We start from the raw sequence: 14,089 nt of genomic DNA, 5'->3' as shown, positions 1-14,089 counted from the left end.
TATTAACTAAAACTACTGACAATTAAACTTTTCATTGTAAAATAAAAAATTTCGGAAAACTAAACTTGTTATTAATAAAGAAAATTATTTATTAATTTTTTAAACTATGTTAAATATTAAAAATATTATGATGGTCAGACAAATTTTTATTTTTAATTCGAAACTGCCTGACCGATTATTGAGTAGTTGAAAACAAAACTCTTTATTATCGAATGAAATTATTTAGAACTTTTTTTAACTTTAATTTGAATAAAAAAATATTATAATAAACAGATAAAATTATGTTTATAATTTAGTACAGCCTAATCAATTATTGACCAAGACTAATAAAAATTACGTATTTTAATTATTATTTATAATTATTATTTTAATTACGTATTATAATTAGTTACAATTTCTAAAAAATGGGGTAAAATATAACAAATATTACAATAATATAATAATAATAATAATGATAATAATAATAATAATAATAATAATAATAATAATAATAATAATAATAATAATAATAATAATAATAATAATAATAATAATAATAATAATAATATATATAATAATAATAATAATAATAATAATAATAATATTTAATAATATATAATATAATATATAATATACAATATATACTAATATTACAATTTAAATTTAAAATTGTTTATATTTTCCCACCAGTCCGAACCAATATTGATCAACACTATTGAGAAATGATTTTTTATTTAAAAAAAAATTGATTAAAACTTCTTTTTTATTTTTAGCCAAAGTATAAATAATAACGATAAAAGAGTAAAATTTACTTTAAATTAAAAAGTTTGTCTGATAAAATATTGACCAAAACTACTGAAAATTGATATTTTTATTATAAAATAAAAGTTTACTCTGAAAATTGAACTTTTTTTTATTAAATAAAATAATTTATAACTTCTTTTAACTTCTACTCAAATATGGAAAATATTTGTATTCGGGGATAAAAATTTTTTTTTTAATAAAAGATGTTTCATCTGTCAACTTAAAAAATATAAAATCTTATAATACTTATCGGAAAAATATATTCTTCAATAAAGCATAAAATTACTAACAGTTATTTCACTGATTTGAATCTTGACTAAAATTGATTTTTAATACTGAAGAATTAAAAAAACATTAAAATTATTAATTTTAATAGAAAAATTATATTTCGGTTAACTTTTTCAATATGAAAATAAATTTTTTTTTCGATTAGTCTCGTAATTACAAATGGAATGATGTGTCTAGTTTTTCGTCGAGTTCAGCGAACGATTGAAGAGACGAAAGGAAAATCCTATTTGTTTCGGGGGGTCTCAAGGTGACAATGAAAATCGTACGAGGGTAGACGACGGGTACAGAGAAAGAGAGAGAGAGAGAGAGAGAGAGAGAGAGAGAGAGAGAGAGAGAGAGAGAGAGAGAGAGAGAGAGAGAGAGTGAGAGAGTGAAAAAAAAAATAAAAAGTGGGGTGCTGATAAAAAGCATGTTTCCCTTGGAGAGCACTTGGATAATTTTTCTAGTTTTCTTTTTTGCGAGACAAATACCTATGTATATAGTATATATATATATGTATACAACAACGACCCTTTTTCACTTGAAGCAAAAGAAAAGTATAGAAAACATTTAGTTACCGCGTTGTAAATTATTTTTCTCGACTTCTTGCACACTTTACGATTACAAAACAGAGTTCTAAGTCTTCATTACGAGTAAATCATGATTTATGGTTTTATTAAAAAAAATTACAAAAACAAAAAAAAAAGAAGAAGTGAGAGAAAGGGTGGTATAAAAAAGGCAGCGGAGATACGATTGAATTTTTACGAGGTTCTATGATATACGAATTTAATCACGTTTTGGCTCATAAAAAAATTTAGATTCATTTTTTTTAAATGCACGTTTTTAATTGAGAGAATTTTATTCTTTTGTAATAGTTACGGTTTATGTGGTGTATTTTTTTATAGATATGAATTCTTTTATTTAATTTTTATTATTTATATATCATGGAAAATAGTTAATAAGAGATAAAAAATTTGTGATTCATTATTTGTTAATAATATTGATATTTATTTATCAGCAAGTGTTAATTTTTAAACAGACTAAAAATCAGTCGGAATTTTTTCGATTTAAATTTAAATTTTATAATTATAAATAATTAAAATTTAATTATAAATTAAAAATAAATTTTTTTATTTATAAAATTTAAATTTAATTTATAATTTTATAATTTTATTTAATTTAAATATTATTTTTACTTTCTCTCAAGTATAAGTATCAGATTAAGGTTTTTAAATTATTGCAGTTTTCCCTGAAATAATTTTTAGTGAGATTTATTTTTCCTAATAACTGCAGTAGAAAATGACAGTTATAGTCATACTATATTTTTTTAAGTAAAAATATGGAACGTTTTCTCTTAACAAAGTTATAGTTGTAAAAATTCAACTTACTTTAATCTGTAGTGTAAGAAATTTAACAGTAAATTTTGATAAGTCTGACTAAAATCGAATTTTACTACTTGATTTGCTTTCGCGTTACTTATTCTAGTAGTTAAAATCGATTTTTCTTAACTGTTGTTTTTAAATATTTTAATCTTTGTAGCATCAGTAGAAAAAGACATTTTTAGTCAGACATGCGTAATTTTCAGTAGTTTTGATCAAAATTTAATCAGACAAACTTGAATTTAAAGTTAATTTTATCTTCTAATCGAAATATTCTTATACTTTAGCTAAAGTAAAAAAAAGTTATTACTAATCTTATTTAATAATTAAAAGTTTACTTTTTAGTAGATTTAGTCAATAATCGTTCAGACAGTTTCGAATTCAGGCAGAACTGAAATAAAAATAATATTTTTTCAGTCAATTATATACCTTTATATTCATGCTAAAGTTAGAAAAGTTATAAATAATTTAAGTTGCTAATAAAAAGTTTTGTTTTCAGTAGTTTTAGTCAATATTTGGTCAGACGGTTTGGAATTAAAAATACAAATTTGTCTGACTATCGTAATATTTTTATATTTTAGTCAAAATTTGAAAAAGTTACCTATAAATATTTTTAGTTGATTATAATAAAAACAGTTTAGTTTTCAGTAGTTTTTTATTTTATAATGAAAATTTCAATTTTCAGTAGTTTTGGTCAATATTTTATCAGACAAACTTAAAGAAAATTCTATTCTCTAATTGTCATAATTTATATTTTAGCTAAAGTTGAATAAAAGTTTATCTATTTTTTTAAAATCAAAATTCAGTTTTCAGTAGTATTGGTCAATATTGGTTCAGACAGGTGGGAAAATATAAACAATTTTAAATTTAAATTGTGATATTAGTTATATTCTACCAAATTTTTTAGCAAATACAATATTTAATTTTCAGTAGTTTTGATCAAAATTTAATCAGACGAACTTGAATTAAAAGTGTATTTTATCTTCTAATCGTAATATTTTTTATTCTTTAGCTAAAGTAAAAAAAAGTTCTAACCAATTTTATTCGTAAATAAAAAATTCAGTTTTCAGTAGATTTAGTCAATAATCGATCAGACAGTTTCGAATTAAAAATATAAATTTTTCTGACAATTGTATTATTTTTTATATTTTAGTCAAAATTTGAAAAAGTTACCCATAAATATTTTTATTTGATAATAAAAAGTTGAGTTTTTCAGTAGTTTTTTATTTTACAATGGAAATTTCAATTTTCAGTAGTTTTCGTCAATATTTTATCAGACAAAGTTAAAGTAAATTTTATCCTTCCAATCGTAATAATTTATACTTTGCTAAAGTTAAAAGTAAGTTTTAACTAATTTAGTTTTATAATAAAAAATCAATTTTCAGTAGTATTGGTCAATATTGGTCGGGACAAGTGGGAAAGTATAAACAATTTTAATTTTAAATTGTGATATTAGCTATATTCTACCCCATTTTTTAGCAATTGCAATCCTTAATCTTCAGTAGTTTTGGTCAAAATTTTATCAGACGAACTTGAATTCAAAGTTAATTTTATCTTCTAATCGTAATATTTTTTATTCTTTATTTAAAGTAAAAAAAGTTACAACTAATTTTATTTGACAATGAAAAGTTTACGTTTCAGTAGTTTTGATCAATATTGAGTACTTTTGATAATAAAATGTGTAATTATAAGTAGTTTTGGTCAATATTGGGTCAGACAATTTTTAACGGAAAGTATAATTTTAACTGTAATTTGTAATATTATATTTATATTTTACTCGAATTTTTAGAAATTGTAACTAATTACATTTGATAATAAAATTTGTAATTATCAGTAGTCTTGGTCAATAGTCGGTCAGAGTTAAAACAATTTTGTCGAATAAAATTGTTAAATTTCTCTTAAATATTAAGTGAATGCGTATTAATTATATGTAAAGGTTCCACAAAAATATTTTTTTCTTAGTTTTCAAATTTTCAGTAGTAAAAGTCACTGTTAGTCAGACTTTAAAAAAAAAATCACAAACTTTCAATAAGTTTGACATAAAACTATAACCTATACTACTTAAATTACTTCTTTCTCTATTTGTAATTTTTCAGTAGTATAAATCACCGCTATAGTCAGACTTTCCATTAATGGTACAGTAATTTCTTTGCTTAATTCTACAAAAAAAAAAATCTCGAATTAAAACAATCTTTTCCATCCGGAAGTAAATTTATTTATTCATTAAGGGGAAGAATAAACGGATTAATAAACATTTCGATCTTAATAAAATATTAAAAGTATTCTTTTATCAGCTATTTATAGAAAATTATAATCGAGGAAAAAAAACATTTGACGAAATTTATCTCCCCAATAACTGATGGTATATTTCTCGAGACAAGGTGTAAAAGCACGAAAATAAAAGCAGAGGAGGAAAACGAGATAGAAAAAAAGTGTTTCTTTCGTTTGCACGTTTACTAAATGGCTTCAAGATCTCTGCCACTCTCGAGGCTCTCTTTCCTGAATTTCGATTTTTTCTTCCACCTTTTTTCACTCTCGGGGTCGAGAGTTTAATTTTAAAAGTTCCCTCCGTTCAAGAACTATTACATGTTGTAGAAAATCTCCAAAAAAGTGGAAACATGTCTGTTTTTTTGACAGTAGAAAATAAAAAAGTTGCAAGAAGAAAAAAATACAGAATTCTATATACTGAGAGGGAGAAAAAAAGGGGGAAGGAAAAAAGGAATAAAGACAGAGAGAAAAAGAAGAAAAGAAGAAAAGAAAAAAAAATAGAAAGAGAGAAGGAACTAAAGATTATTAGACCTCGTTATCTCAAAGAAGCTGTACGTCCAAAAAATGTATCAAAAGATGGAAAAAGGGGACGAAAAATGAACGTTCAGAAATGAATCGTCGGATTTCTTAAGTTGAAGATAAGGAAATGGCCAAATGAGAAGAGAAAGAAGTGTACAAATGAAAAATTCCTACTTAAATGAGGGTTCACTTATTTTGCGGAACAAAAACTTGATAGTGTCGACGAGTATTCAACCAATTAACTTTTTAAGATTCTGATTTTCAATTAAAACAGAAAATCTCTTTTCTTTTTGTTCATCTTCTTCTCCTTCAAAAAATAAAAAAAAAACTCCAAAGTTTTTCTTTCAGACATGTATTTTTTTCCCCTCTCTCAACTTTTAAATGAAGAGCCATTTTTACTTTCGCCAATAGTAGAGTTAAGTTCTAAAAGGGGCTGAATGCAACTACTAAAAATAGATTTAAAAATAAATTGAGTGTTGAAAACTCACCCGAAAGGCATCACGAAGTTCTTGTTCTTCTTGATCTTGATCAGGCGGTGCTGCTGCACTGGCACCTCCAATATTGCTGACGATTTCCACGAACTCTTCAAAGCTCACATTTCCGTCGCCTAAAAGTGAGAAAAAAAAGAAAAGAAAAAACCAAAGTAGCATGTTCGTTCTGTGAAAATTTCTCTTACGGTTTTTTTACTCCACTCTTTCTCTCTTCTTCTTTTTCTCCCTCTCTCCATCACTCTCTCTCTCTCTCTCTCTCGCACTCTTTAGTAGAGATTTATTTTTCTTTCATTGCAATTTTTCCCCCATTTTAGAAGTGAAAATTTCTCATCGTTGAAATATTTTTTTTTTTTGTTAATATTTTCCGGTGTGAAATTCACATCTCTTGTGGAATTGTCGCTTTGTAAACTTTAAATGTATAAGTATTACGTATTTTTGTCATATAATGGTATCATTTTTCCATCACCGAACGAGTGAGACGAAGTATAACGTGACGTAATATTAGGGATCCGCTTGCATGCGACATGTCGTTGAAAGTATTGTGTGTGTATTTCCTATTATAACGTGATGTAAAAATTGTGCAGACAATATTTACAAAAAAAAGGGAGAAAAAAAAATATTATTCTCACATTTTTTGATGGATTTATTTTCCATTTTTGCGATAGAAAAAAAAAATTGTGAAATTGATTTAATATTTTCTCAAGGCAGATGGGGGAATTAATTTACATTTTATTTTCATGTCAATTTCAGTAAATTAATCTTGAAAATTGATCGACTATTTCATCGTTTTAACAAAATATAATAAAAATATAATACGAAAAATTAAATAATATATATATTTTTTGTATTTTTATACATCTTTAGTGAGAATTAATAAATTAACGTAACAAAAATGAAATTTTTATACTAAGAGTAACTTCTATCAGCTAATGTTATTGAATTTATACTTTTACAGTAGTAAAAGTCCAGTTTAGTCAGACAAAGTTTCGATTTCTCCATTCTATTTGTGGAAAAAAGATTGTAATTAGAATTAAAAAATTGACAAAAGAAATTAAAAAAAATTTACCAAAGTGGATTGTTACTACTTCTAATGATTGAATTTATATGTTCTTTGTAGTATAAAGACATTTCAGTCAGACAGAGAATTGAATTTTTTTTCAAATTAATGATAACAGAAATCGTTAATGAAAAATAACAAATTTACGAAACAAAAATGAAAATTATTTACTAATAGTAACTTTTACTACTCAATGTTACTGAATTTCAAATTTTACAGTAGTAAAAATCCAGTTTAGTCAGACAAAGATAATTAAATTCTTGTTTCAATCAATAAAAAAAATGTTGCAACAAGAATTTAAAAAATATTACAGAAGAAATATGAAAAATCTGGCCAAAGGGACAGTTTAAACTTCAAACAATATAGTTTCTATTTTCTCAGTAGTATAAATTCGTTTCAGTCAGACAAAGAATTAAATTTTTATGGAAAACATCTTTAGTGCAAATAAACAAATTTACGAAGAAAAATTGAAAACTTTTCAATAATAGTAAATTTTACGACTTAAAGTTATCGAATTTGTACTTTTGCAGTAGTAAAATTCCAGTTTGGTCAGACAAGATTTCGAATTCCCGATTCTATTAATAAATATAAAAAGATTGCAATTAGAATTTAAAAATTTACAGATTTATATATATGATTTATATGATTGATGATTGAATTTTTATTTTTTCAGTAGTATAACTCCGTTTCAGTCAGACAAATTATTTAATTTTTGTTAGAATTAGTCGTAAAGTACAATTTCTATTCAAAATTAAAGAATTTACATAAAAATTGGAAAAATGAAATTCAATGTCTGACTAAAGCAGACTGTTACTACTTTATATTTATAAAATTTATGTTCTTCAGTAGTATAAATCCATTACAGTCATACATTTACTAATGCAAAATTAAAAGTTTAACACCTTAATGTAATAGAAATGAGTTTTCTTCTAAATTTAATAATTCCGAATAAAAATTGCATTTGTCACGAATTTAAACAAAAATTCAAACTTTGGGTCTGACTAAAGTAGATTCTTACTACTTAAAAAGTAAAAATTCAGTAATATGTGCCGTAATATTTTTTTTTGTAATCAGATTTTTTAATGTCTTCTAAATTTATTATTTCTGACTGGAAATGACTTTTACTTCTAATTAAAATAATAATTAAAAAATTTGGTCCGACTTAAATGAATCTATTCTACTAAAAAATTCTAAATTTAAAAATATAAAGTAGTCATAAAGTAATTTAAGGTTCATTTTCTCTAATTTTATATATTTTGTATTTTTGACTAAAAATGTCTATTACTTATCAATTTTAATAAAAATTCAAATCTTGCCTGACTACAATGTATTTATACTACTGCAATAGTAAAAATTAAGTAATATAAAGTAGTAAAAATCATTTTTAGTCAGCCTCTTTTATTTTTTTTGATAAATTCTGTTATTCTGAATAGAGTGACAATGATATTAATAAAAATGCCTTAGTTATGTATTCTTGTACTTTTATCTAGTCTGACTTAAACTAGCTTTTACTACTTAAACTAAAAGTACTCGGGTTCATGTCACATCGGACCTTTATTGAATAAAATTCATAAAATTTATTAAAATTTATGATTTTCTTAGTCCTTTCCAACTAATATAAGTATTTCAAAAATTATTTTAACTACAAAAAAATTGACGAATTAAAAAAATTATAATTGCTCATTTTTTAAATTATTTTCTTCTTTTTCTATTTAATCTAAAAAGAAATTTTTTCTTCTTAATAATATTTTGCATTCTCATAGTTTTGAAGTAAAATTCACACATACAGCTAAAGAGTGTAATAAACTGGTGGGAAATTAAACTTAGTGAATATGAACGCTTTCGATTCATCGTCTTTAATTTTCATTTGAATTTTGGTAGGATACTCTCTTTCTCTCTCTCTCACTCACTCTCTTCGTTTCATTTGCAAGCAGCGTATCAAATATCCCTTTTCCCGAGGTGATATTATGTCCATAGTATATTTTACTATAGTGCATCAAAAAACAACTTGCGGTGCCGTGAATTTCTACGAATTGAGCATCATTGCTGAAGGCTTCCTTTTTGTCACTAAAAACTGGGTCACTGAGTTTTTTTTCAAACCTATATTTTAGAAAGCGATCAAACAAAAATCGAAAGATCAAAAAATTTCAAATAACTTTTTTTTTTTTTTGCATTACTCGCAAAATTAAAATCAATGTAGGAGAATGGAGGAATCTTCTTTTCAAATAGAATGTTGAAAATTTATATTCATACTCAAAAAGAAAGGACAAAAAATTTCAATAAAGAATTTTTCTTCCAATATTATTAATTATAATTTTGTTTTTATTTTAGAATTTTAATATTTTAGAATTTTATTTTATGAATTATAGTTTTCACTTATAAGTGCAATTTTGAATAAGATTAGTTTTTAATTGACGTGACTTTCAATTAAATTATTTATTAATTTCATTAATAACACAATTACTGCAATTCTACAATTGCTCTAAGTAATTGTAACAACAATTTTATAATTGTGACTATATTTTAATAATCGTAATTTTAATAATTATTTGTAATATATTACACTATACAATCATAATTTATATATAATTAATATAATTAATAGAAAGAATAAGAAACAAGAGAAGAGAAGAAAAAATAAGGGATGAAATGAGAAAAGGAAAAAGTCTAAAAACAAGAGAGGGAAGAATAAAATAATTTTTTAAAGAATAATTTATTAATTCAAAATTTATTGAAAAATTAAGAAAAAACTCATCTAAAATGAGAAGGGAAAAATTAAATTGAGAGAATTAAATAAATCAATAATGAGAGAGAAATTCAGCATTTTATAAATGAATCTCAAGGGATAATTATCCTATCTAGGACAATGAAGTTGACGACATTCTTGACGTTAGGATGGACCAATTATCTTTGATTATACTGCTGACCATTGAATCGTTCATGTATCCATGTCACTCAATGATAATTATCCTAGCTATTTAGATATAAAGATATAAAAAAGAGATTTTTAATTATCATTTTCAAAAAATTTAATTATCCACCCCCTTTAAAAAAATAGTACAGAGTAAAAAACTAATGATACTACCTGGCAAAAATATAATTTCAATAATTTTTTTATTTTCCTTCATTTAAACTTTTTTTCTCAATAGGTTAGGATAAAATTAAATGCGGAGAAATTTTTCAGCATATCATCAAATTTTTTTTCTCTTTTTTTGACCTTTGGAAAACGGCCAAAGAAAATCATATTTCCTATGACTAAATAAATTCCAAGTTAATTTCAAATAATTTAATTTAATCGATTGCTCAAGTGAATTAATTGAAAATGAAAAAAATTAACATTTGGAAAAATTTATTTTATTTGATTTGAAGAGTATTTTATTGGTAAGGAATGTCTATTTGAAAAGTAAAGTAGTTTATTAAAAATATCTGTTGAGGCCAAAGTGTTTTATTAAATTTGTTCTTTATATTTACTTTTTGAAAATATATGAATATAAATAAATCGATCGACTATTTCATCGTTTTTATTTATAAATAAATAAATTTTCTACTTGAGGGAAAAGTTTGTCTTTATAATTTTAATTTCAATTAATATTTTTTTCGAAAGAAGCCCAAAATCACTAGAAGTAATTTTAGTTGATTTTAAACTTGCTAACAAAATATTTTTTACACAGAAAAACTAAAAATCGCAAAGGATGCATTTCAGTAGTATAGGTCATTTTTAGTCAGACTTATCAAAGTTATGAAAACTAATTTAAATTAATTTTTTTTATTTCAATTATGTATTTTTTTTTTAAAGAGGAATGGAATATGTTCCAGAAATATAATGTTATTAATAAACTTCCTAGAAGAAAATAAAAATTTATAAATGTTAAAAATTTTTTTTTTTTCTTGAAGAAAATAGAGAGGAAAAATTTGAAAAAACGAGAAAAATCCCGTTATTTCCAGTGATTGGTTCTGTCGGGAATCAGTTTGAATTAGTCGATAGAATCCCGACATAAATTACCCCCAGCCTTTTCTTCATTCGGGTTCAATAATACTTAAGTTCTTCCTTTGCAGAAAAGTCAGGAAAGTTTAAAATTAAGAAATTCTTTTATTTTAATTAAATTACTATGGTGATTTGTTTTCTATTTTCTTTTTTTTTTGATTAATTTCTTAAGTGCGGTGAAAACAATTTGTAAATTAGAAAATTTATATTTAGGAAGATGCAATATGTGCGCCCTATTATTTTTGGAAAATTCAAGTTTTGACTAAAACCATTCTCTTTATCTGGTAAATATCATGTGCGCATCTCTGCATACAGATATATATTCTCCAGAGAGATTAACCTGATACATTCATTTCACAGTTTTCTGAATTTTATTACACTTCAGAATAATAAAAATTGTCAGTATTAAGCTGAAAATAATTTATTATAAAAAAACTTATTATTTTGTAAAATTTTTTCTTCGAATTTTCTTCTATTTTCTACATTTGGAATTTAATTTTTTTTTAGCTTCTTGAAAGACTCTTAATTTCTGATATCGAAATTTAGTCTGACTAAATTGAACTTAAACTATACTAGAAGAGTAAAAATTCCAAAATATTAAGATACTTTAGTTTTTAATAAGACTTTACGAATTTCTTGTAACTATATTAATATTCTTTAATAAGAACATCATTTTTTACTATAAGGCAAATAAGAATTTAAGGATTTGTCTGACAGAAGTGGATTTTTACTACTGAAGAAGTGAAAATTAAATAATAGAACTTCAAAAAAGTCAGTTTTGGACAAACATTTTCAATTTCATGTAAAAATTTGTAAACTCAAACTTTTAGCAGTAGTTTAAATAAAAATTTAAAACACAGTCTGACTAAATCGAATTTATACTACTGAAAAAATAAAAATTCAATAACAGAAAGTTATAAAAATAATTTTTTGTCAGAATGTTATAATTCCTTTTGAATTTATTAATTCCACATAAAAATATTTTTTACCACTAATGTAAACAAAAATGCAAAAATTCTGTCTGACTGAAATGGTTTAATACTACTGAAAATATAAAAATTCCATAATATAAAGTAGCAAAAGTCTGCTTTAGTAAAGATTTAGAAGTTCTTGTAAATTTTTTTTTTCATACTAACTGAAAACGCTCTTTTTCAATAATTAGAAAAATAATTAAAAATTTTATCTGACTGAAATAGATTTTTTACTACTGATAAATAAAAAAATTACTAATTTTAAGTATTAATAAGTTTTAAATTTGTTTTGTGTCAAAATTATTAAATTTCTTAAAGTTCCGTTTATTCTTCCTAAAGTCGTAAATTTACGCTAATGCAAAAGTGAAGTAGATCTTCGTCTGACAAAATTGAATTTTTAGTATTGAAAAATAAAAATTCAATAGTATAAAGTAATAAAAGTTAGTTTCAATCAAACTTTTATAATTTCTTGCAAAAATTTGTTAACAGCAATTTTTAGCAGTAGTTTTAACAATAAATCAAAACTTGGTTTGACTGAAATGAATTTTTACTACTGAAAATGTAAAAATTCAAATTTTTTGAAAAAGTTCTTTAAGAATTTTTAAATCCATTTGTATACATTTTAATTGTACAAAATTTCGATTTTTCGAAAATTCTTTAATTACATATATTAGGAAATAAAAACTAGAAATACTTTCAAAAAAAACTTCCATCAAACTTTTTGAAAAAAATTAATTGTACAGAATTGTTAATTAAAATTAATATTTTCAAAATTAAAAATATTTCTAAAAATTCATTACCATAAAGCTTCTAATATTCAATTATTATCTAAAATTTTAACTAAAATTAATTTTTAAATCAATTTCTATTAGAAAATTCTACTAGAATTTAATTATTTAAATACAAAATTAAATTATTTATTATTGAAAAATTAAATGTTTCTTAAAATTGAATTCTTACAAAGAATTTTACCAACAAATTTTCAAATAATTGAATTCTTTCAAAGAATTACATTTTTCAGGCAATTGAATTAAAATTGTATTAAAAATAATTGATATTCTGCAATGAAATTTCTTATTTATGAAAAAAAATTGAATTCCTAAAATAAATTTTATTATTTACGAAAATAATTGAATTCCTGCATAAACTCCTTTATGAAAATAAATTGAATTATTACGAAGATTTTTTTAAAAAAAAAATTTAAATAATTGAATGTCTGTGAAATTTTCATTATTTATGAAAATAATTGAACCAGAATGTTTGTAATAAAAAAAGTTTATGACAGGAACTATTATAACCGCTTTTCAATTGTTCGTTGAACGCATTCACTCCGCAGAGAAATGCACAAATTTTGGAAAAAATATCTTCTGGGAAATGGTATTTTGAAAAAAAATGTACCACAATTTCCAATTCAATATTTTTTTTACCAATTCGAACAAAAATCCAGATCTTGATCTCTGATCCAGATCTTGAAAACGTTCTTAATTCTTATACTACTTTAATAGTAAAAATTAAGTAATGTAAAGTAGTAAAAATCATTTTAGTCAGACGTTTTAAATTTCTTTTAAATTTTGTTACTTGTGAATGGAATAACTATAATTTTAGTAATAATACATTAGTTATTTGGTAGGTATAACTTAAACGGATTTATACTGTTTACAAAAATTTGTAACAAAGTATTGATAGTCTCTTTCTTGATAACCAGATTTCCATAAATTGTTTATTTTTTCTATTATATCTATCAGATTAGTAATTAAATTTTTAACAATAGTATTAATTCTTTCGAAGTAAAATATTTTCTTTCTATAAAAATAATGGAGTTTATTGATTGATGTCAAGATATATGATTGACATTCTGTTTGAAATTGAAATGTAATTATCGATTGACAGTATATGTAACCTGACAAGAACATAGGCAACACTTCAAAATGTCATTCTCTGCGATCTTAACAGTTTAGAATTTAGATTCAATTGAGAAATTCACGGTGTTGGCTCTTGTCCTTGGCAAATGGAAACTAACGTTACGTATCTATATATACACATCTACATGTAGTCAATCCAAGTTGAATCTCTCAAGTTCTATAGATTATCTACCTCTCAGTTGAGTGTGTTTATAGACATTTCAAATTGACCTTTGACAGAAATTCCACAGTTTACCCCTCAAAGTTGGTTTAATTTCTCAAAATCCATTCCGCAAAACAGTCAAATAAATTACCAAGCGCCCTCTCACTTGTTAATTAAACATTTGTAATTAATTTTTCATCAATATAAAAATTATCCCTGCCTGAAAGTTTACACTTTTATTTATCTATTTATTTATTATATTATTATTATTATATTATTATTAGTAGTATTTTTTTATTGTATTA

General features: G+C 23.5%; 1 protein-coding gene across 1 annotated transcript in view; it reads right to left on the bottom strand.

The window, feature by feature from the left end:
- LOC122501731 (calmodulin-like protein 1) overlaps positions 1-14,089 on the bottom strand; it is a 114,441-nt gene that overhangs the window by 38,519 nt on the left and 61,833 nt on the right. The window contains exon 4 of the mRNA XM_043611447.1: positions 5,705-5,823. Within this exon, the coding sequence (XP_043467382.1) occupies positions 5,705-5,823 (119 nt within the window). The remainder of the gene's footprint in view (positions 1-5,704; positions 5,824-14,089) is intronic.

Source organism: Leptopilina heterotoma, unplaced genomic scaffold (assembly GCF_015476425.1).
Source record: "Leptopilina heterotoma isolate Lh14 unplaced genomic scaffold, ASM1547642v1 Lhet_105, whole genome shotgun sequence".
NCBI lineage: Eukaryota > Metazoa > Arthropoda > Insecta > Hymenoptera > Figitidae > Leptopilina > Leptopilina heterotoma.
The sequence above is the reverse complement of the archived record's forward strand: the minus strand, read 5'-3'. Positions and strand labels throughout refer to the sequence as shown.